At 42.9% G+C, this 25,776-nt stretch overlaps 1 protein-coding gene across 1 annotated transcript in view; it reads left to right on the forward strand.

Moving 5' to 3' along the window:
• The window catches only part of PTCHD1 (patched domain containing 1), a 53,431-nt gene that overhangs the window by 16,594 nt on the left and 11,061 nt on the right, over nucleotides 1-25,776 (forward strand). The window contains exon 2 of the mRNA XM_045506862.2: nucleotides 19,382-20,042. Coding sequence (XP_045362818.2) covers nucleotides 19,382-20,042 — 661 coding nt within the window. The remainder of the gene's footprint in view (nucleotides 1-19,381; nucleotides 20,043-25,776) is intronic.

Raw genomic sequence — 25,776 nt, forward strand, 5'->3', positions numbered from 1 at the left:
ATCCCCAGTACCTCCACTGAAAAAAAAACGTAATTAATAAATAAATAAATAGACCTAATTACCTCCCTTCAAAAAGCAAGCAAACAAAAAGAAGCAGGGTTTTCTTAAATCCAAGGGTTGTTTGGCATTTGAATGCCAGAGGAGACTGAAATGACCTAGAATGGTTCAAACAGAGGTTGGAGACAGTGTGACCTCCGAGAGTGACATACAGCCTTGGCATTCTGTCACATATCTCAGTGGTTCTCAACCCTGGCTACATGGTAGAATCACTAGAGGAATTCAAACATACCATGCCTAGGTCTCACACCCATAGATTCTCATTCCATTGGTCTGAAAACGGGGTGGCCTACTCCAAATGTGGTCCTCACACAGGGAGCAGCAGCAGCAACAGCAGCATCCCCTGGGACCTGGCTAGTACTGCAGGCTCCACCCAGACCTACTAGATCTGAATCTGTATCTTTACAAGACCTCCCATTGATTTGTGTGCAAATTAGCCTGAGGAGCATTGGACTAAAGCATGGTCTAGACAAGGGCCAGTCATGGATACATTTTGAAAGCTCCCCCAGGAAATTCTAAAGTGCACCCAGACTTGAGAACCACTAGATCCTTCTAAAACTATTAATTAAGCTCATGTGATAAAATGTCACAGTATCACACACACAAAGTGCATGCAAAAACTGGTGAAATCCAAATAAGGCCTGGACAGAGTTAAATAGCTGTTTAATGCACACTGGTGATGCCAAGGCAATTGCACAAGAGTGTGTTGGCTTGTAGTTGAGTTAATAGTATTGCACCAAAGTTGGTTTCATGGTTTTTATCATGTACTTTGGTTATGTAAGATGTTACCATTAGGGGGAAGCTGAGTGACAGATACCCAGGAACTCTGAACTTTATCTACAACCTCTTGTGAGTCTTAACTTTCTTTAAAGTAAAAAGTTAAAAAGAAAACATTTTAAGCTACAAGAAAGCTTGTCTAAGATGAGGAGCAGCTGTTCTCCATCGTCATCTAAGAAATAAACAGGCTCCATCACTCATTCGGAGTGGAGCCATTGGAGGATTTAAAGCAGAGGGATGACAGGTTTGGATTTGTGTTCTAGAAAAATAAATCTGGTGGCAGTTTGGAGGACTGACTAAAAGCCAAAAAGATGAGTTCAGAACCTGTTTCTGTCATCTGGATAGATCGTAAGGGCTAGAACCCAGTCAGGCGCAATGGAAATGGAGCATGAAAGGATGGATTTGAGAGATTCTGGAGGTAAAATCAACAGGATTGGATGAATGATTCGACTGTCAAGGCCCCTGGGAAGCTTTTTAAAATACATATACCAGAGCCTTCGCCAAGGAATTCTGATTTAAAGGTGTGAGAGGGTAAGCCCCAGCATCTGAGTTTGTAGAGTTCTACAGGTGGTTCAAATGGGCAGGGCTGAGAGCAGCTGGCCCCGACTGAGGAGGCGGGAAGTGCAGGGTAAACCTCACAGGTTTTCAATCCAGCCGTGCTGGAACCCACAGAACATGAGGAGGAGGCAGCAGAGAGACAGCCAGGATAAATTAGGGAGGTAGCCCTTCCTCTTCCATTTGTTTTATGTTGAGTAAAACTGTAAAACCCTGAGTTAAAATGGGGAAAGCCATTATCCTTGCAACCTAGCTATCTTCCCATGGCTTATGTAAACAAAGTTTTCAATGAAAATAAAACCTTAGTTCAATTGTTTCTGCCATCCAAATGGAACTTTAGCTTATTTTAAAACAAAACAACAACTCTCTCTTAACCCCAAATTTTGAAGGATTTATACAGACAAATCTTCAGGAAGCGAGGCTAAATGTTTGTTGTGACTACCACTGGCCCCTCTGCATATTCTGGAAAGCCCCTCCCAACCTTTCTCCTAAATCCACCCAGATACCACTCCCATCTTCCTCCGAGCAAGTCTTTCCTTTTGGGTTGGTTGGGTTTTGCTCCTGTGAGGCTGTGTTTTGGAATCCAACAGGTGCAGTGTGGTCACTGCTGCCCGCATCTCCTGGGTCAGCAGGACAGAAGGCGCAGTGAAGCCTCGGCAGTCAGCCCACACTCCTAGTAAACCCCCAGATTCCTGGGAGTCTGGGAAGGGGTCTGGGAGCGTGCACCACGCCCTCAGAGCATCAAGTGAGAAGCCGTGGATGGCTAATGGCTTATCTTTTTCAGGGTAAGCCACCAAAGCCACCAATCTCTGCCTCATAAAAACCATCTAGGGTTTCCCCACTGAGAGTTGCTTGCTGTCTATTGGGATCTCTGTTTATAAAGTTGTATGCGAAGCCCTCGTGAAAATGTTTCCTTTTCAAAAGTCTGTTCTTTAGCATTTCAATTTTCCCCATGAAGGATATTTTTGACCCTTTTTTAACTTAAAAAGAGAAGTTACGAAGCCCACTAGTATCTAATAATGCAGAAGCACCTCACAATATATAATAAGCACATTGCAGAGTTTTAACAATTACTTAAAAGGTTAATGTGAGATAGAAAACATCAAGGTGGCACTTACAGGGATACTTCAGTGTTTATGTCTCAGCTTTCTACTTGCTCTGTTATTTGCAAGGTAACAGAGTCACGCCTAAGCTCATCCATTTCTTAAATGAACCCAAACTTAGTTTGAGATCTGCAGGCTGGTCTATATTGAGTCTGATAAAACTCCTTCAGCTTGGAAAAAGAGAGAGGAGATGATAGACTGAGAATTTTTAAATCTCTTTATTCCTAATTCCAATGTCCCATTCTTTCTAGAACTGCATATATTAAAGCTGCCTGTGGATTCCCTTGAGAGCTGGGCTGGAAAAGCACTACAATGCTGTTTTGTTTTGTGTTTAAATTGTCACAGCATCTTTACTTTTAGACATGAAAGTATGTGTGCTCATTGTAGCAATCATCTTTCCCCACCTGTTCTGGTTCCTCTTGGTTGTTTGCTTTCTTGTCTGTTTTCCTCTCTCCCAACCCCTACCCGCACCCAAGTCTTTGAGAACTAGCTAGTACTTTGGGTTGATCATTTCTCAGTATTTAATGTTTCAGGATATGCAAGTGGAAGCTATTTAATGCATGCTGGTGATGCCAGGGCAATTGGACAAGAATGTGTTGGCTTGTGCAGAATGTTCCTGTCTTGAGCATTGTGTACCTGCACTGTGCTGGGAGTGGGGCTATAACAAAGAATGAAACTCAAAGAGCTGAAAGAAGATGTCCTTATAACATGGCAACTGATGAGACAGATGTGTCCCACACACAGAGGACCAGAGAGAACCTCATTTGCGTTTCCAGGGCAGGCTTCCTAGAGGAGGCGATGCCTAAGCTGAGCCCATCACTCGTCACAAGTCCAAACTCCTAGAATGGAGGGCTGGAGTCCGCAACTGGGCTGCTGACTATGCAGCCCTTTCTGAAGCAGCCCCAGTTTCTTATCAGCTCGGATCTACAGCGGCTTCTCCCCACAGATAGAGAACAGGGCTCTAAAAAGTACCCTGCACACCCTGCCTGACATCACATAAGGCACTGCAGAATATCAAGTTTAGTAAACCTTGCCATTGTGCCTCCCACAAAAAGAGAAATGCTACTTCTCACAAGGATAAAACCCTCACATCACAAGACAGGCATTAGCTCTATGACAAGAACACCACTAGACAGCAAGGACGAATATGGGATGTCTAGGCATTAAATTAAAACCATCATGGGTCTCATGAATAGAAACACATAGGTGAAGATGCCCACTGTACATTCTGGTTGAGACGGGGTGAGGTTCCAGCATTTACTAAGAACCTACTTTGCCTCATTCAGAAATCAACAACACTTCTACACAGTAATCCCTTTTGATGGTGTGGAAATGGAGGCTTAAGGGGATTTGTCCAACACCATTAGATGGTCACCAGCTTAGTTGGCTAGGAACCCAAGTCTGTGTGAACCCCTTTTAGCATGCCAGGCTGCCTCTAGAACTCTTCTTTCTTTCATTCTTTACAGTCAGCCTCACTTGTCTTGAACTTAGATATTCTCTGACAAATCAATAAAGAAAAGACATAACAACCCAATAACCAAAGGGACCAACAGCTTGAACAGGCACTTTGGAGAAGAGGATAGCTGCATGGCTACTGAGTGTGTGCGATGATGCTGGGTTTCAGGAATCATGAAAATGCACATTCAACTAAAATGAAGTACCAGCACACACCCACCAGAATGGTAAAAATTTGAAATACTGATAATATCAAGTGTTGTTGAGGATATGGGGCAACTGGATCTCTCGTATATTGTTGGTGGGAATGTAAAATTGTACAATCACTTTGGAAAACTTAAACTATATATGTGCCTACTCTCTGATTCTGAAATTCCTCTCCTGGGTCTCTGTACTCAGTGGTATGCTAAGACTGGCTCCCACTGGCTCCTGAAAGCCCAATGGGCACATCTCTTCCTAACCCACATCCCCTTGGTAGCTTAAAATTGGCCATGGTGGGGGTATTTACAAATTCTTACAAGTCAGAGCTATTTTTGTTAGAGAACTTACTGTTTAACATTTGCCAACACACCACTGTAAATTCCTGAGAGAAATGAGTGCAGATGTTCACAAAAGGATTTGTACAAGAATGCCCATTGCAGTTTTATTGATAAAAACCCCAAACTGAGACAACCCAAAAGGTTCACCAGCAAGAGAATGAAAAAAATAAACTCTGGTATCTTCATGCAATGAAATGCTGCACAACAAAAATAAAAGCAAACTATAGAGAAACACAACATGGCTGAAATCTCCCAGGCTGTGGGTTGAGTAGAAGAAGGCAGACACAAAAGAGTACAGTTGACCTTTGAACAACACGGGGGTTAGGGACACTGACCTTCCGTGTGGTGGAAAATCCATATGTAACTTTACAGTTGCCCCCCCAAATCTGTAGTTTTATACCCACTAGTTCAACCAACCGAGGATCATGTAGTACTGTAGTACGTACTTACTGAAAACCCGAATGTAAATGAATGAACCCACGCAGTTCAAACCCATGTTGTTCAAGGGTCAGCTGTATACACTGCATAATTCCATTTATCGGAAACTCAAGACAAGCAAAGCTACTCAATGTTGATAGAAGTCAGAATAATTTTCCTCTGAGGGTTCTGGAGGTATTGACTAGAAGGGACACAAGGGGGCCTTCTGGGTGCTGTAGATGTTCTGTGTCTTGACCCGAGGAATGATCATATAGGTATATACATATATATATAATTCATTGAGCTGTACACTTGAGATTTGTGCACTTCACTGTATACATGTTATACCTCAATAATGAACACTGTGCACACACACTCACATTCTATTCAGTGACCCTGTTAATATGGCAGAAGAGTTAGACTACCATCTCAGCAGTGCAGAGCATCCAACAAAGGTGAGTACCGACAAGAAGAAAAGCAGTCTGAATCTTGGCAGACAAATCAGCTCAGTTTTACTGACATCTGACACACTGCCATCATGGAGACTTTCAACACCTGTACTGGCAGCACGGCTGATGCATGAAGAATTTGCCTCCACCAGCACATTCTCCCCAGGCACATCACTGCCTGGGAAGGGATCCAGTGAACACATCAGCTGTCTCTCCCACACACCTACCACCGTAACAGCAGAAATCCAGAAATGTAAAGATAGGGACTCTCATCCAACTTGGGCAATATTCCAGCACTTGCTGTCAACAGAGAACACTGAAGCCTGAGACCCTACCTGCTGAGATGTTCCAGAAGGATGCAAAAAGGCTAATGTGTCTCTGAGTGTTATTTTTTTTTTCAAATAAAGAAAAGCCAAAGAAATGCCTGCTTCCTTTACCATCAGCAAAAAGGAGGATGAGAGATCATGTCAGCTCAGAATTCTCCATTTCTGGCGGGATGCAAGCCTCATCCCTTCCTGAGGAGTCACGGTGCATTCTTGCCTTCAGTAGACCCTGGGCCCAGCAGGTGATTAGCTTTAAACCTTAATGAAAGACTGGGCTCTGCCCCAAATCAGGGAGAAGTGCAGTTGATAGCATCCGGACATTTATATTCACGAACATATCAGAGCCACTTGAGAAATATTTGTTGCATACCCACTGCATGCAAGTTGGCAACACGAAAGAAACGTCCACCATCAAAAGACTGCATATGAAGAGAAGCTCAAAATATCGTAACTTTACTCCCTAAGGGCTGAGTTTTGACATAACCATTATTTGAGTCTACAAGAAACTGAGGGGTTGGTTTTAGAATGGTTGAGGGTTTTGAGGACACTAGGAAACTAATTTCAGAGGCTTTGCACATTATTAGACATCTTAGTTTGGGTTCCCCCAGAAGCTGACCTTAAAACAAGAAAGCAAATAAAGGTAGTTTATTTGTGAGGTGAAAGGCAACTGGAGGGGAAGCAGGACAGTGAGACACAGGAGAAGGAGCCTCAAAGGGTATGTGATTGAGTAGGCCACGGCTGTGGGCAACCAGGACAGGACCCACTGGGGAAGCTCTGAGAACCAGTTTGAAGCACACTCAGCCGTGGGTAATCCCACCCATGGGGAGGGAGCTGGGTATTTCTGTGCCAACTCCCATCTGTCATTGGTTGAGGTCTGCTCTCAGAGGATGTTAATTCCCCAGAACTTTTGGCCTGCCAAGCAGATGGCAAAGTGGGCTCTCTGACAAAGAGGGGTGGGTGCTTGCATTCGAAGTGAGGCAGGCATGTTCTCAAGAGGTAAGGGCTGGAGGATACAACCAGGGTGCCAACCACATCTGCCACAGACGAACTTGAAGCAACTGGCCAAGAATGTCTGTACTTGTATGGTCTATGACTGCACTTTGGAATCATACATACGGAAAAGTGAAAGGCCACACAATGGCTAGATCTGCACATCAACGAATCTGCAATTGATAGATGACACATTAAGACCCAAACCTGGGAAATGGAGCTCAAATGTTTAATCAGTACTGCAGATTTAAAAGTTGTCATCAAGGGAACAGGGTATAGCTCAGTGGAAGAGTGCATGCTTAGCATGCACGAGCTCCTGGGTTCAATCCTCAGTACTGCCATTAAAAAAAGAAAGTTGTCATCAGATTCTACTACCTGGCTTACTCCTTGGGCTAAGATGTCCAGATATGTTTAAAAAAAAAAAAAAAGCATCAGCCTTCTGGCTCCTCCAAGTCAGTATGACCAGCCACCTTGGTTCAGATCTTCACTTCACCAATAACTAGTTACTGTATTAATGTTTTACTCCATTTCCCTGCCTACAATCTCCAGCCTTCCCATTCCAGCTACCACCTGCAGAGAGAGAGATCTTCCCAAGACACAGTTCTGATTATCTCATCCTCTGTCTGAAACCCCTCATTGGCTCTCAGGTGCCCATAGAACAAAGTCTGTCTTCCAAGTTCAGAAGACAAGGCCTTGTGTGATTTGGACCTTTCTTGACTCTTTAGCTTTTCTCTCAGTTCCCCGACCAGCCTGAATCACTTTCTTTCCCCCGACAGCTGTTTTGTGCCTCTGAGACTTTGCCCATGCTGTAGCCTCCACCTGATACACCCTCCCGAACAGTTCCATACCCCTATGCCAAGCCTCTGCCTGGGGTTAATTTTTTCTCATTCTTCAGATGCTAATTAAGAAGTCACTTCCTCCAAGAAGTCTTCCCTGGTGCCAGCAAGGTTGGTGTAGGTGCCCTTCCCTTAATATCCAGTACCTCTCCCATCTTAGAACTCCATGCAGATTTTGTAATTGCCTCGTTGCCTGTCTGTATCTCCCACAGTTTGAATGCTCTGGGAGGGGAGAGCCATATCTATCTTGTTCACATGGCTTGACCTAAGATTTACTAGTAGTTACTACTAAATAATGGGTGAATGTGAAGCTCCTCCTTTATCTGGCCCCTCTCTCCTCTCCAACTTTGTATTTCATTGCTCCCCCCACTGGTACACACACCCCAATATACTAGATTCCATGTATCGCCATTACATCCTTTAGCTACTCCTATCATAGAACTGTAACACTTTACTTCACTTTGTGGTTCACCTGTGCTAACCAATTCTGAGAATCTGCCTAAGTCCCTCCACTGGACTCTAAGTTTCTTGAGAGTAAAACTATGTCATAATGTTCTTTATCTTCCCAGGGCTTATATTAATGTCCAACATAGCATAGACACTTAGTATATACTGAGTAAATGGTTCATTGCTATAATTGATGATGAAATGCAGACTTTCTCTATATGACGTCTAACTCTCACCAAAGCAAACATGCTCTGGTCTCCCACCTACCACCTGTCTGAGACCCATCACAGACTTCACATCTGCGAGCCTTGAAAAATTTCATCAGCCAAGTCTGTGAGCCACTGTCATCATTAAAGCAAGACAGAAACACCCAGAGTGACGTCTTTGGACATGCAAGCAATCTTTGCTCTTGGCTGGACGAAGCCACATTTCAGTAAGAAAACCAAGTGGAAGCTATCTGGCTATTCCAGCAAGGCCAATGTACTCAGAGTAGGTAGATGGAATGTTGTAAGTGTGCTGCAGATGCATTTTGCCTCTACTGCAGTGAGCAGAACTGAGCTACCTGAGAGCTGAATCCTGCAAAACATCAGAGCCTTGACATGGAAGGAGATTGCAATGGTGGGAACGTGGGTGGGGTTGGAAGTAGTTAGAGACGGCAAGAATTTCTCCAGATTCCTTTCCCAGACGCCTGTCTGATGACAGGATAGCATCACCTGCAACAGTCTAGGTTCTATCAGTGGTGATGTGTCTGCAAACCAAAGGACCACCATCTCATGCCCATTGTGAGGCATAAATTGATGAAGTCACATCAGTTCTCACCTACTGAGACACCAACAAATAAGGAGAACATCCTGCTTTGCTTGCGATGGTCCCACTTTCTGCCTATGTTCCTGTGAAATTACTAGTGCCCTCTTGCATTCTCAAAAGTGTTCCAGTTTGGATGATAAACTTTATGGTCACCCTACACATGTACAGCATTAACAGCAGGGACAGAATCTTCAAATAGACATGACATTGGATGTTGGCACATGGGAGTTTTTGTATTAGTCTCTCAACTTTTCTGTATTTTTAAAAAACTTTTCCCCTCCAAAAAAAGAAACCCAACAAACAAATACACTAGAAAAATTCAAACTACTCTATAATTAAGCATAACACATAATTATTTCAGTACCCAATCTCCTACCTAAATTGTTTCTCTGCTCTTATATTTTTAAGATTATATTCTAACCATATCCATTTGTCTAATGAGGTCAGCCATTTGTCTGCAGTGTGTAAGTGACAGGACTAAATTCAATGTCATCTGTTTATTTAAGATGGAAATGATATGCATGTAGCACAGTAGCCTTTGGGTACAAATGAAGTATCATTCAATGTCACCAGAGAAAATATAAATCAGTAAGAAGGAACAAACACTGAAGGTTCAGTCAGTACGGCTTTGCTGGGCTTCCTCTATGTGCCAGGACACAGGATGGAGTGAAACAGAGTCCCTGCCCTCATAGAGCATATATATTCTAATGTTAAACTGCCCTTGGGGAGGAGTGATACTCAAATCCTCTAGCACCCCAACTTCAATCTGATGTTTTGCAAGAAATCCCCAAACTGCCAGCACTTTCCAGTAATATGTTCTATAAAGTATTTTTTTTCCTTCTCTGTGTGTATATGCGGGGTGGGAGGAGAGTCACATAGAAAATATATGAGATGGAAAGGATGCTATCTGGACTGATAAAAGTCATCTCTTCACATATCTGTTTTCCTCGTCTCCAGCACATGTTTGTCATTGGTAACAGGGTTGTGGCTTCTCTCTGGGGTCTCTGTCATAGATATCTGGCATTTGCTGGGCCTAGCTGTTCAGTACAGGTCAGTCTTGTGCTTCTCCTAGGCTGTTTTGTTATGTGTGACCCCTTGATTTTGCTACGTCATCACCAGTGTTAATTCAAAACTGCTGCTAGCCACGTCGTTCTGTGGCTTGACTGTGCTTAAGCCTAGTACCCCAAAACAAGGTCTTCAATATCCAAATGGCCAAAGCAGAGAGATTAGGGCGTATAGTCTTCACTTTGCCAAAGGAACTCCCATTAGGGGACAATCTTATGAACCTGGGATTTAAATCTGAGCTGATCCACTTAATAAGTTTGTGACCATGGCAAATTATTTAAGTTCCTTGAGGCTCAGTTTCCCCATCTGTAAATGCAAATATAACATCTACCTCCCTGAACTGCTGTGGGGATTCAATGAGATGATAGATGCAGAATTCTTGCACCAGAACCCAACACTCTGTAGGCAATTAACACCTTTTAGTTTCCTTCTTTCATCCCCATCCTAGCTCCCCGCCTAGTTGGATGTGCGCGGTAATCTAACTGGGCAGCTAACCTGGAAAGGGTGGGATGATTTCAGGCTGGGAGCTTATCCTAGAATTAGGGAGTGCCAACTTGTAAACACATACCATCCAGATATTCTCTTTAAATATTTGTATTGATGCATGTGATTAACCCTGTTTACTCTTTAGATTCTCAGTAAAGATGTGAGCAACAGTCACCTTTACATGTCATAGAATACATTTTTCAAGAACAACTGAGGAAGTTCTATGGGTTAAAGAAAAAAATTAAGGAGGACAAGGCAAAACAGGATAGAAATGGAGGGTTTTTGTTCATTTTGGTTTTTGCTAACAACCTTTACTGGGTACCACTAGCATGACAGAGACTAAATTGAGCAGTTTACATTCAATTTCTCATTTCACCTCCAACAATCCTAATGAGATAGGTACTATTATTGACCCCATTTTACTGATGAGGAAGCTGACATACAGAAGCAACTGTTAACAGCTCAGTGTTCAGGATCAGGCATCTCCTAAGAGCCACAGCTGGCTAGTGAGTCCAGGCAGTCTGTTTCCTTTACCCCACACTACGCCACCAACATTAGCACCTCCCAGAAGGGTCATGGCCCTAGCAAGCTGAATTACAGAAACGATTATGGCCTTGACCATTTGCTCTAGAAGACCTCTTTAAAGATTTGGAAAAAGAGGGCAGCAGCTGAGACCCTCCTGTGATTTTTAAGGTTTCAAGCTTTGTAAGGTCAGTAGTTTGGTGAACAGAAAAAATATATATTTCTGGGGGGAAAAAGTGCACTATCAGGTAACACACGCTGTTATGAATTATATCAAGCACTCGTCCTTGTAAAGCTCACAGTCCATCATTCAGGAGCACCATCACTATGTCATTAAGTGGAACTTTTTTTCTTGCTCAGTGCCCATTAGAAATTTAGTAAATCCTTTGGAGGAAAAAAAATGCCAAAGATTTCATCTGGTGGAGACAGTTGTTCATAATTTGGTACGTTTCATATTGTCATTAATTATTTGCTGTTTCAAATATTTCAGGGATGTGGGTTATTATACAGCATTTTTTTCCCTTAAGCTAAAACTGCTTAAAGTATGAATTTCATTTGCATGCAAGGACTCATGTCCACAGTATCTGCAGTCTTATTTCTGCTTGTGGAAAAGGGAATGAGTGGATTTGTGGGATATTTCCTAGTCTGACACTATTATCTTTTTTCCTAAAACCCTGTTCTGGTACCACCAAACTGTCCTTTGGAAACCAAATAAAACTGTCTGACACTCCACACCCCTAGGGGAGCTCTGGTTCTGACAGGACTCTTGGGAAGGAGGAGAACTAAGAGGGGGAAAGAACCGACCCTCACTGAAGGTCAGTTAGGTGAATCACGTAAACTTGCCTATGCTGAACCACTTTTTAACCTATAGGAATGACAATTTCATATAGTTTAACCCAATATTAAATGCCAGACAAGACACTTTTTATATGTTATCACACTTGATCTTCATAATGACCCTAGAAGGTCAGGTTTATCCCCATGTTACAAATAGCGAAACTGAATTAAATGCCTAAAGGAATTGTCTTAGTTTTGGTTCCCCCCAAAGTTGATTCAGAGTCAAGGAACTGATGTGAGTAGTATATTTGGAAGACGACTCCAGGAAGCACAGGTAAGAAAATGGCAACGTGAGGCAGGGACGGGAAGAAGTAAGTTATGGGGACACTGTCCAGCCAGTTACTCTGTGGGCAGCTGGAGCCTAATCCCACTGGGGAACTCACGCATGCTGCAGAGTCCTCTCACTTTGGGGACAAGGGAGCTGGGCAATTTCTGCACAAACTGTTTTCAGTCATCAGTCCAGGCCGCTTGGGATTGAGACAGTATGTTAATGCCTCAGTAATTCCACATCAGGCTGGAAAGAGGGCTGATGTGCACCGAAGTGGTGAGGAGACAGGGGTAGGGCCACACTGTGCCTGCTCCAGTCCCACAGCTAGAACTCACAGAGGCAGGGTTTGAACTGGTAGCATTCTGACCTCACAACCCATGTCTTCCCACTAAAGATGCTGTCAAATCCTGGAAAAGATCAGGGGTTCCAGGAGAATTGGGACTCAGTTCTAGGGTGACGTCTGGACAGCTGTAAGTCACTAACCAAAGAAGGTACCACTCCATGCTTCCCTGCTGTACAATAACTACTTTTGTGTCACCCTCTAGAGTTTACAAAATGCATACACATCCATCACTTCATTTGGCCCTCATCATGCCCATGAGACAGACCAAAATCCATCCCCTCATGAGATTTATTCATGTGTTTAACTCCGTAACTATTGAGTATAAGTTCTAGGAACTGTTCTGGGTGATGGAGATGTAGAAGCAGACAAAACAGACAAGCACTCCAGCACGGTAAAACACATCAGATTCTAGTGGGGGCAAAAGAATAAAGAGACAGACATAGAATGTAATGCCATATCATAATTGGCTCCATGAAAAACTTAGAATCAGTTAAGATGATGGTGATGGCGAGGGAGCTAGTTTTTTAATTGGGGATGAGGTCAGGGAAGATGATTCCATTTGAGCAGGGACATGAAGGAAGTGAGGATATATGAAGGGACAACATTCCAGGCAAAATCCAGAGAAAGCCAGACTGTGTGACGAGAGCATGGTGAGACGTGGATGCGGAGAGAGCAGCAAGGGCAATGTACCATCTTGTTGGCTACCATCAGGACTTGGGTTTTTGCTCTTAGCACGATGGGGAACCACTGGGGAATTTAGAGCAGGGAAGTGGCATGATATTTGTTTTCAAGGGTTCATTTTTTATTTATCTCTGACTCATGCAGCCAGCAAGACCCACAACCAGGACTCGAAGTCTTCTGACTTGTGATCCAGTGCTTTTCCCACTCAGATCCACGGTTTTTCTCCAGACCTAGATGTCCTTGGGATCCTTTTTTTTTTCTGTCCCTTGCAGAGTTATTTGTGGTCTCCTGACCAAATCTTAAAATGGCTGTTGCCAGTTCCCCAGGCATTTGGCTCCTTGGGACTTCTCTTTGCCTTAGCCAATGAGCTTTAACATTCTCCCATTTCTGAGAGCATCCTGTTCTCGTAGAGTTAGCCAGCACAACTCATGACCCACAAACTTGCTCAAGCAGAGTTTAAGCTTGACCATGAAAGTCAAGTGAGGACAGCAAGATTCAAAAATAACCACTCTAATCAGAAAGTTTAACTTTACAGATTTCCAGGGGTCTTCATATCAAGGAATTTTGTTTTTCTTTTTGGTAATTAAGACCGAGTAAAACTTTCTCCCAGACTATGGGAAAAAAGAGAGTACCGGACCTGTGGTCCACTGCATTCTTTCTCATCCAGACCAACGTGGAAATCAGGCAAGGGCTGCAATGAGATAATGCAGTTGCCTTTTCCTTCATCTTTACTATTTTTTTCCTTCTAAAATCCAAAGCTGCAATGGTTTTTCAGTCAAGGCTACAAAAACACACAACCTGTTTGGGGAATTATAAATGTGGGGCTTTCAGTGTCAACACCCGCAATAAGAGTGTTTACTCCCTGGTAAAGCAAGGAGAAAAACAGAAACATTCCACTTTCCCAGACCTGCAGTGGCACGACAGTACTGACAAAGGGAACCGTTTGTCAGGACACTAGGCACACATGTACAGACGAAGCATGTGGATAGATAATGGATAGTCACTTGTTTAGCTATATCCACAGCTTAAATTTGGTGTCCTCCGAACATGTTATGTTTCAAAGGCAGAATGATATTTCTGTTCACTTATTAAGGAATGACTAACTTGCTTTTGGCTGCACTACAAATGAATCACGGTAACAATCCCCAACTTGCGACTGATGTTCTGATGTAATGCATTTCTATTAAAAGAAGAGGAAAGAGAGTGGGTGAGAGTGAGATCATGCAGAGACAGAACCTAACATCGGGGGAGCCTGCGTAACTGATGAACTGCAGAGCCCAGATCCATCCACTTGAAGGTGTTTTCTTGTGTCCTGGGTGAGGATATCCTGCCAGTTGGTTTCTACCCATTTACAGTCAAGTGGCAGAATGTAGACCCTGATCAAGACCTGGAATGTGGAGGGATTCAGTGAAGAAAACCTTTCAATTGGGAGTGAAAACCAGATATTCCTTGAAAGCACTTTTTAAAGTAATTTGGGTTTAGTGTCCATTTGAAGGTAATATTTGGGGGCAAATGATAGAGGTTAGAAAGGCAAACCAACAACCTCCCTTTTTAAATTGTTTTAATGTGCACAGCTAATTTGGGAGACGCAGAGGAAGGAGTGGGAAGGTGAGACAAGGAAAGGAAGGCAGCCGGTAACGGTGGTGTCATCCGGCTGATTCCCCCTGGGAACGGGGAACCTCCACCTCCTCTGAGTCTCCCATGGCAGCTGAGGCTGCTGGGGGACAGCTGGAGGTGTTAATTGCCCTGCCAGGCAGAGTGGTCTTCCTGCCTTCTCTCTCCCCGTTTGCAAAAAGGAACAAATACAAAAAGAGCTGGAAGGGACTGTAAAAGGCCTTCTGAACCCACAGGTATTTTTCCTATGTTAATTACCACGCCGGAGCAGACACTTCCTTCCTCCCAGATCCCTTCTGTATTCTCCTCTACAAGGTGCCCCTGCTGTCTTCTGAGGAAGATCTGAGTGTGCCAAGGAGAGGCAGAGAGGAAATTAGACTCTGGCCTGTCGTGACCAGCAGCCCACACTGGCTTTGTCCCAGGCTTCGGCAGAAGGGGATTAGAAGAGCCAGTGCCTCCCCAGAACGGGAAATCACTCAGAGAAGGAAATCTTTTTTTTTTTCCCCCGGTAAACCTACTTTCTCTACCCTGTGGTTTTCTTTCTGGGTCTCATCTACTATCGGATCTGTCACTGACCTAAAAAGAACTTCAATGTGTTGGAAAAGCGTACTTCAAGCCACTGTAATAAATCTCAAATTGATATTTATGAAGTTAACTTTCTCTCACACAGGATCTGATTGTATACTTTGTGGCTGTCACTCATCTTAGAATTATGTCATGTTAGAACCAAATGGTCTGTCCGTAAAGATTAGCTAGACCAACCTCCTTTTTTACTGAAAAGCCTGAGCCCTTAAGAAGCAGAGTTGACATTCCCAGGGTCTCTGACACTCCTACCTAAGCAGCAAAAGCCAGTCACACCAAGGCTGGTCATTTGAACCAGGTGGCCTGACAATTCTTCCTCCTTTCCCACTTCCTCTTCATCCTCACTACAGTTCTGAAGTCGTCCTGGTCTTTTGCTTCAGCTATAAAGTGGGAATACTGATTTAACCATTTCCATAGAAACTTGTACTGAATAAATTTTTTAAACTGTATAGAAAGTACTTAGCAGACTAGTTACTATTACTATCCTCATTCTTAACCTGAGGGGTGATGAAAGAAAAGAGTCTAACAATTTAAACAGTATGTTCAGAGCCTTGGAATAAATCTCAATTTAACATTCAGTCTGGCCTATTTGACAGCAAATACAGTAACAATAAACATACTGTGATTGAGACTGACACTAAATTAGGCTTGATTATGACAGAGCGCTCATTGTTGTATATTGTTAGGTTCTTCCCTTTGTTTGGGTGTTGTATCTCTTGTGATTTTCCATGTGTAAGTGTGAGTACCCTAAATTCAGGGAAATTACCCTATTATTGACAATGCAGTAGATTTGGTGAGTACTTACTGAATGTATGTTGAGTGAGTAATCCAAACTCTATACATAGGCATAGAAACATGGATGCTATGTTGATTCCCATGACAGATTCAGACTATATGAAGGGTCAGGACTATTACTTTGTGTCCTGTTACCCTCCTTTTCTTTTCTGAGGGTCTCTGACTAACAATAAGCTTATGTGAATTGAGATTGTCCATTCTGTGGACTGAGGTGTCTCGGTCACCATTTCACTATTATGCTTTGATGTTTTCCTGTCTTTCTTTTCCCCTTCTGCCCTCAAGAGCAAAGATTAATGTACAAGCAAAGATGAAGTCACTGTAAACTAACTTGTCGTCATTTTTACCTTCCTTTTCTTTTTTAGTGCAGAAATTAAAATTAAAAATAAGTATAAAGCAAATAAAAAAAAGCATAGCTTGGATCTCTGGCTTCTGTTTCCCTCTGTGAATACAATCTAAGAACACCTACTAGTGTCTCTGCTGTCCAAAGCGGGCTCCTTTCGGGATGTAAGTCAAGGCATTCTAAAACTTTATACAGGTAGATGTCCAAGTAGCAGGTACAGTGTGTCTGCCCGTGGCTCCGTGGACAGCCAAGGGTAGACTGTATGTGTGTGTGATGTGTAGGTGTAAGACCCAAAAGTCAGAACAGAGCAGTTCCAGACGTCACAGAAGGGACTCTCAATTCTCCTTTCCCATGCCTCTTATTATCCTCTCCCCTCTTATCCCGCAGTAGAATCCCACAGGTTCCCCCTGCCAGGTGGGTGGCCTCAGCCAACACACCCCCTCTCTGGTTGCTTTGTCACTCAGCATCTCCCTGCCACTCAGAAGCAAGAGTGACACACGTTCTACCCACCTTTCCTTCGGAAATTCAAAGCAGATTAATCTCCCAGCAGCTCTGGTCCTGAGAGTTAAGAAATCTTCCCTCCCAAATTTCAGTAAGGTTCTCATTTTCCAAGTCTCCCTCCTATGATCTTGTGGCCCAGAGGTTAACACAGTGTCTGCTTTCTTTGGTCTGTGGTCCCAGGGGTCACAGCAGTAGATCTGCAGAGTTGGCAGATCACTAAATGGTTTACAACTCCCCACCCAGCACGGCACGGTCGCCTTAGAGAATGGATGGAAAATATCCCCTTGCTATAATTGGGTTCAGCCCTGTGGCTTAACACCATCTTATTTGGCAATCTTTTTCTCTTGACATATTTAGTAATCACTCTAAGGGAGATTTATTAGACTGTTCATGGGAACAAACAATGCACTAAATATTACACATATGCATGCTTTCAATACCACTCCTTTTCTAGCCTATTCTGGATCTTTCCCCCAAAGTCTTTCTTTTAACTCGTATCAAAACCCTCTCTTGTCTTTAAATTCCTCTTGGTTCTTCTCTCCTCCAAAGTAACCTTTCATATTTTGGAAATTTTTTTATATTTAGGAGTTCTTTTAATCAAAATTCACTGGGCCAAGCCTAGAGAAGAATGGATGAAAACACACTCTCAGAGCTTAAAGCCATTAAAGACATTCTACTCATCATCAAACCCAAAGCATCAACACAAAAATTTAGCATATGGTGAGAGCTTTGTGAAAACAGTCTCCTAGTTATCTCTGGGAGATCGAGTGTGTGTGGGTAGGGGGTGTGGGTATGGGTGTGTGTGTGTGTGGTGTGTGTGGGTGTGTGTGGGGTGTGTGTGTGTGTGTAGAACTCAAAATATTTCAGCCAGGTGTCATACAAGGAAGTGTTTCCTGAACATGAGCATTGGTGCCCATGCAGAGATGTGAGGGAAGAGGCACTGAGAATTAGGATTAACAATTCATGCTCTGTGCGAACTAAAGGACTTTGACAGCTGGTGCCCCTCAGACATTTTCAGAAACCTTAATAAATATCCCACTCATCCTGCACAGCAAAATGTCTTAGCAAATAATCCATCTACCGCAGATTTCAGAGAAAAATCTCTCAGGGTCATGGAGACGCTCAGAAGGTTATGAGTTATAATGGAATAGCCACAGCACAGCAACTCCAGATGTGAGGCTTTTATCCCCCTTATGTATGAAATGCGCTTCTCCGTTCAGCAGGTAGGTAACAGTGGCTAGCTCCGCTCTTGGGAGAGCCCACCTGGTGCCAGGCATGGTCCTAGATGCACTCATTTCCTTAACACTCAACTCCACGTCTACCACTGGCCTCGTTTGGCAAACTGGCCTCATTTCACAGTGAGAAGGCCTTATCTTCTCACCTTACACTGTAGATGACACATACCCCTACATGTCTGAACTTGAGCACTTGTAACTTTTACGGGTGGGCAGTGAAAGCATAAATTCAAGATTGCTAGACTAAAGAAGGACCTTCATCCAGTGCCTGGCATCGCCAACCCACAGGTGTATGGTGAGGGGCTAGGAGCCCAGTTTCCAGAGCCAGACCACCTGGAATGGCCCAGCTCTCTTTTACTATGTGCGTCATCTTGGACAAGTGACTTGGCTTCTCTGTCTCAGTTTCCTTGTCTGTTAAATGAAGCTAGTGCTTGTACCTACTTCAGAATTTCTTGCAAGGATTAAATCAATTCATATGTAAAAAGGGCCTAGAACTGTGCCTGGCATATAGTAGGGGCTATTAAATGGGTATCTGTGTTCCCCTGTGCACTTGAATCACAGGCACACAGAACTAGGCATGGCAAATCTGATTCAGGGCAAGGTGTACAGAGTAAATCCTACTGGGCTCCTTGAGTGTGATTCCCCTGTATCTCAGCCAAGCCCCTGAAGTTACAGCTCCCTTCCCAGAGAAGCAAAGGAGGAAATCGAGAGAAGTCGGGGGCCCTCAAGGTCAACCCCTTGTCTTTTATGTCACAGAGTGACTGAACTGAATGGAGAAATCACTTCTCTGCCCTAAAAATCAGCAGCCAGGGATGGGCCTGCAGAGGACCTCTGCACTTGGAATTGCATCGTAGTTCACTTTGGACATCACCGTTTCCGGGGAAGACTGAATGGTGGACCTATATAAGATTTTCAGATATTTATAGATCGACTGAGTCACAAAGAACACAAAATGGAGAAATAATGCTGGTGCTTCTCAAACTCTTGCTGCATCAGAATCCCCTGGAGGCTTGTGAAAACCCACATTCCTAGGCCCCCGCCCCAGAGACTGTGACTTACCAGGTCCTGAGGATTTTCATTTCTGACAAGCTCCCAGCTTGTGCTGATGCCACTGGGCCAGGGAGCACACTGTGAGGACCACTGGTCAAATGTGTGTTTTACATCCTGACTACCCATTTCTGATGTAAGGTTATGACATTTAATTTGAACTCTTGCTTAGAGACAGCATGAGTGACTCCCTTCTCCCACCCACCCCAGTCAAAAAAAGAAAACAGACACTGGAATCCACAGAGCTAATGACACTTATTAATGTCTTATTTTTGGTAATAAACGCTGACTCTCACTTTTTTCCCCCTAGTTGCATGCTGCTGTGACCAGGATCCAGGTTCCAAGGCCTGGTTTTAATTACACGTTCGCCCACATATGTATCCTGAATAACGATAAGACTTGCATCGTGGATGACATAGTGCATGTTCTGGAAGAGCTAAAGAATGCTCGGGCCACCAACCGGACCAATTTTGCTATCACGTACCCGATCACTCACTTAAAGGACGGGAGGGCAGTGTACAACGGGCACCAGCTTGGAGGTGTCACTGTGCACAGCAAGGACCGGGTGAAATCCGCAGAGGCCGTCCAGCTCACCTACTACCTGCAGTCAATCAACAGTCTCAATGACATGGTGGCTGAGAGGTGGGAGTCCAGCTTCTGTGACACCGTCCGACTATTCCAGAAATCCAACAGCAAAGTCAAAATGTACCCTTACACGTCCTCGTCCCTGAGGGAAGATTTCCAGAAGACCAGCCGTGTATCGGAACGTTACCTGGTCACCAGCCTGATCCTGGTGGTCACCATGGCCATCCTCTGTTGCTCTATGCAGGACTGCGTCCGCAGCAAGCCCTGGCTGGGTCTGCTCGGGTTGGTGACCATAAGCCTGGCCACTCTCACTGCGGCCGGAATCATCAACCTTACCGGTGGGAAATACAATTCCACCTTCCTGGGAGTCCCTTTCGTCATGCTAGGTAATTACTACCCTTCTTTTTTTCTGTTTCCTCCTGCTGCTGGTGGCGACTGGGTTCCTAAAAGCCAAGGAGTAGCCGTCTAACAACTTTGTTTCATTTATAGCATCTTTCTTTTGCCCAGAAGCCCTGGGACCAATTCTATAAGATGCTGGTGGTTGGCAAGAAGCAACTTTATCTGGTAAATGTGCCAGAAGTCCAAAATCCTGGGTTCTAGTCCTGGTTCTCCATTAAGTAGCTGCATGGTATTCAGCAGACAGTAATCTTCTCTGTGCCGCAGGGTCTTAGACTGGGCTTCCCCAGAAGACAAGGATTTAGCTACAAGTGGTTTGTTTGGGAGGTAAGCCCAGGAAGCCCCAGTATGGGAGTGAGGACAAGGGACCAGGAAGGAAGACGATTCAGGGTATGTTAACAAGCAGGTTACTACTGTGGGCACCTGGAGCTCAGTCCCACTGGGGACCTTTGAGAGACCTCAGAGGTCTCCTTGAGGGGTGAGGAAGCTGGAAGCTGCACTCTGTACCAGAAACCCGGTGTATGAGTCATTGAGGGCTCTCCCCAGGGTCATGAGCTCCCCAGCACTTCCCAGGGAAGACAGGGTGCATTTCTGCAGCTGGAAAACTCCTCAGGTTACCAGTGTTTGGAGTAAGAAGCCTTCCATGAGCTCAAGAATGGGGAATGGGAGGGCACACGGGTTGGACTCTGACAGTGTTCACTACCCTCAGTTTCCCTACCCGATGGACAGAGTCGATGTGAACATCACACATATGATAAATGGGCAAGAACTTTGAAGGCAACAAGTGAGACATTAACAGGAAGGTAACTTTTCCCCATCCTTATCTGAACTCAAGAGAATGTTTTAAAATGATGGTTTGAGAATTCTACTATATTCTCTTGGGGGGGCTGCAGGAATTTGCTCATAGAGATAATGTTCAAAATAAAGCCAGAGTCATCATGATAGAGTATCAGTCGCTCTGCCCATCTGGTATTGAAGACGGCATGCCCAGCAAGCTGGATGGCAGGGTTCTCGTGGGCCAAGGATTCCAACAGTTAGCTTTCCCCCTTTTCTTTGGCAACTTCTCATCAATTAACTTTAGCAAAATTAAAATGTCATTTGGAATCAGATAGTGACATGACAAATGAAGTGGCATTTCTCATTGGCTGAGAAGTAACTCTGGTGGAGTTCATTAGTATGCCTTATGCCCTGTTTGGGGGTAGGAGAACAGAAAAGAATATCCTTGGGAAATCTCAGCGGCCTGATGGTTGAGCGATAATATGCAGGGCCGGCAGGGCCGCAGAATGCCGTGCGCCCTCGATGCTCTGTGGCCTGCGGGAATTTAGACCCAGGCAATAAACGTATACGAGGAGCATTTGTGGAAAAGTGGGGCACTACATGGAGACTGAGCATGCTGTGAATTTACCAGATCGGTTTACTCATCACTGCTGAACACAGCAGAGAAAGGGGCTGCTGCATTTCCTCCTGAATGCAGTCTGTTAAGATGGCAGCATAACTTGCCTCTTGAAAATAGCCCCCAGATGATGTGTGCCGGCTGTGGAATACAGGGCGGTTCCTTGAAGAGTGAGTAAGGACTGGGGATTAGTAGCTTCCATAGAGGCTTGAGTCAAGATTTAAATTAAGGTGTTTTGCTCATGATTAGTCACATGCTTGGGTGGTTTGGGATTTTTTTGTTGCTGTTGTTGTTTTTAGCTTTTCATTTTAAAAATACAGTGTTTTTTGTTGTGATTGTTTTTGTGGGAGGAAGATAAACAGGGATAAGGGTTTGTGGGAAACTGAAGGGAGACAGTAAGGTTCTCAAGGTGAGGAAAAAGGATGTTAGGGCTAGAAAAAGGACTATCGTTCCTGGTTTTATGACACTCTGAGTAGTTCCCAGTATGCTCAAAGAATGATACAATATTTAAAACTTTCTAAAAACTACCTGCATTAAGTAAAATAAAATTACAGTATTTAGAGCTTCTTAAAATTCATTTTTAAGCAAAACCAAATAGTAATACTCAAAACTTCTTAAAACGAATTTCACTAAAAAAAATCTATTTCACTATTAGTAAAATGAAAGGAAATAATCAAAACGTCTTTAATTTTTTTAAGTAAAACAAATTACAATACTTAAAATTTAAAGATAGCATCTTAAAAAAAAAATCCAGAAAGAGGAATGCCACAACTCCACAGAAAGTGAGTATCAGTGAACTTGACATGAATTCAGTTCAGCAAAATCTGGCATTTGTAGTGAAAGAGACCAAGCGCCGCAGCTACCCAATACACCCTCGTTTGTAATTTGTGAGGAATGTTACATGTATTGATTTGATGGCAGTTTTCCCCGCTGACAGTCAGTATGCAACCCTTCTGTACATTTTCAGCTCAAAGAGATTTCAAATTACTTAGTCACAACATGAAAGAAAGCTGCGCGTTTTAGTAGCTAAGGCCCATTTGCAATAAATAGTTTGCACCATGTAATGGGTGCTTAATATGCTCGTAAAGCCAGTAGTGTCTGGATTTAGGATGGCTGCCCTCCTGTATTTCTCAGATAAACTCTTCATTCTCAGAGTTTGATTGTAAAATGAAATATAAGCCAGAGCACATTCATAAATGTTGCATCCAGAGCCAATGTTTAATTCTGGATTTTTGATGACCAGTCCTAAAATGCCAATAAATATTTCAAATGACCAAGAAGAAATGCGGTGCTAAGGGTTTTGCACTATGAGTCAATAAACTGCTTGTCCAGTTTCTAAATCTGCCTGTCTATAACATATAATGGCTATGCTTAAACTAAGCAGATTTAAGCAAAATTACTTGTTTTTCTGTTACATTAATATACTACTGAATAAAAAATTTTAAATATATGGCCTCATTTAGAAGGAAAAGTATCTTAGAAAAAGCCTCTTTTTCCTTTCCAGACATTTCCTTGGCCGACAATCAGTGTATAATGTGATAAACATTATAGATTTAAAATTCAACAAACTAAACATTCTCAGTGTGCTGCCGGTCACATAAGGCCAGATCCAGCCAAATGCCAAAATGGCAGTAGATTTAGAATGGAAAATTTTAAGACCACGTGTGTCAGGCAGTATTAACCTGACAAAATTCCAGAATAGGAAAGAATTTGGATAAACTCTGAGAGTTCACCATAATGGGATGTGACTGTGTGCTTCTAGCCAAGATGATACGTGACATTTCTGGCAGTAAGAATATATCCTACACAGATGAATCATTCTGGCAATGATGTAAGCATAGATACATCAGGATTTAGAATGTTTTTAATCAGTGTCATGCATATTAGACAACCCCACTTCTGCCAAAACCCTTGTCCATATGACTCAGATCATTTTATTTAGAGCTGAGATTCTTACAGGTCCACAGTATCCTAAATGCTCATTGACATTTTTTAGTTATTATAATTTGGAGAGGAGTTTATTTCATCCATACCCCTTATGCATAAAGTAATATCCTTACTTCCCAAACCATATTAATCCCAGGTATTGAGGTACTTGAACTGCCATTTGTAAACATTTGACACAAGTTAATCTGTTACGGAATTTCCTTTAAAGGATGAGGATTTACAAGGCTGTCCTGCAGTTGGGTATGATTTAAGAAATTGGCATAGGTTTTGTATATGCAAGCTCTCCGTAAAGGCTTAATATTTCCACAGCTTTGCTGATCAGACACAAATCAGGAAAGGAATGGAATGTTGAGAGGATATAGAAGGGAACAGAAGGAAGGTTTTCTTCCTTCTTCATCTGGCAGGTTTGTTGCTTTACATACATTCTGTTCAGCTAAAATGGGAGAATTGAAGTTGTGAAAGATATTTTGGATATTAGTTTATATGTGGTTATCTTATTTATAAGGGTTGCTTCACAAGATACAAGAGCCTCAAAGATCGAGTGAGACAAAAAAATATTCTTCAAGAAAAATATTCTTCAAGCCCTTTCAAATGTTTGGGATTTTGAGAAGGTCAAATGTCAGATCTAGGGTGCCTTCTTCCTTCTAAATCATCCAGCCAGGCCATTCCAATTCAAGGATGGGAAAAGAAGAAAGGATGTAAGTGCTAGGTGGAGAATAAAAAACAGCAGGGATGTCTGGCCTCTTTCAGGCATATATTCTAAGATGATCTGTATTTAGTAGAAACCAGAAGATCGGGTTCAGTTCTCCAAGAATTCATTCTCATTTGCTGCCACCTGGACTCTGATGACGTATACAGAGCTCAGGCTTATATAGAGGTAAAAGTTTGTGTGTGAGAAATTTAGTTCTAACTGAGAAACTGGAGCTCTTAATTATTTTTTGCTCTAAACTTAGGCAACCCTGAAAAGTTTTGCCTTCCTGTTGAGTATTCTTGTGTATTTTTATTTCTAAAGTCCTGAGAAAAATGGGGGGGAAAATCAGCCAGATGATAATAAACTTCAAACTATACAAAACTGCTCAGATTCAACCATTTTTGACCTACAAAACTGGTACCAGTATCTGACCATCTCTGAACTATAAAAGTGGTCATTTCTTATGGTTCAACCTAAGACATTACTGTAGAAGTTGATTATTTGCAGCAATACAGCAATCTATATGATGGAGTTGAAGTATGTTAGAATGCTGTGGAAATACTCTGCTTAGATATAAATCATGAATAGGTTCAGTAGTTTCTAGGAAAAATTTGATTCATAGGGGTTCTGTTCCCCTTTTTATTTACATCTGATTTAAAATAAGAGAGTAACTCCATACAATATTTTCAAAGTTTTCTCCTGAATATTTTTTTTTTGTAATGGTCTATGGTCATCGTGGGACTAATTTACGAAGATTGTGTAAACGAGTTTTGTGGGTAGTTCTCACTTTTTATTCTTATGCTCCACCAGTCACAGTATAGTAAGGGAGGGTGGGGAGAAATAGGTTTGAGGGGATGGTACAAATCCGTTCTATTGTTCTATTCTTAACCATAAAAGAAGACAAGAACGGGACTAGGAGCACAGGTCCAGAAAGGCATAGCTCATTAGGCAGAGGAGTACAAGGGTGCTTTGTCTCTGACCCAGGTCTCCTGGGTATCCTCTGGGTGGTCTAGCCAACTAGCCTAGGGAATAGGGGAGTGGTAGATTCCATGAAAGTCAGGCAGCAAGAAGTAGCATCAGGTCACTGAGCTGCTTAAAAACAACAACAACAACAACAACAACAAACCATGAGGCGAAACACCTCGTTTGTTGTTGCATTTGGATTAGGATCTCACAAAGTCACTGCTGGGGCTGGGTAGTGTTGACCAGGTGGGTCTACAGGAGCTCACAATGCAAGCAGATTCATAGTCATTATCAAGGAAACCCTGCACTTCACCTAGGCTACTTCAGCAGCCAAGAACCAAAATGTAGATGGAACCTAAGAGACAGATTCTAGCTCCTTCTCTGCATTGATTGGTGTAGCAGCACTAACATCACTCTTCCTCACCACTGAAATAAATTTCATATCAACCTACTATTCATCTTGTGTGTGTGTGTGTGTGTGTGTGTGTGTGCGCGCACATAATCTGTGTGCATAATGTATACTACATATCACATTACCTATATATCATATGTAATATGATATATTATGCAGTAAGTTAATGTTGTACATATATTTTATGTGTTTGTAACATATGTACCGTATATTGTTTGAATGTTTGAATGTAAGTACTATACATTTCTCTCTAGATATAGTATATAGATAATAGAAATTCACACATCTTATATGTGAATATGTGAAATGTGTTTGAAT

This window comes from Camelus bactrianus, chromosome X (genome assembly GCF_048773025.1).
Source record: "Camelus bactrianus isolate YW-2024 breed Bactrian camel chromosome X, ASM4877302v1, whole genome shotgun sequence".
NCBI lineage: Eukaryota > Metazoa > Chordata > Mammalia > Artiodactyla > Camelidae > Camelus > Camelus bactrianus.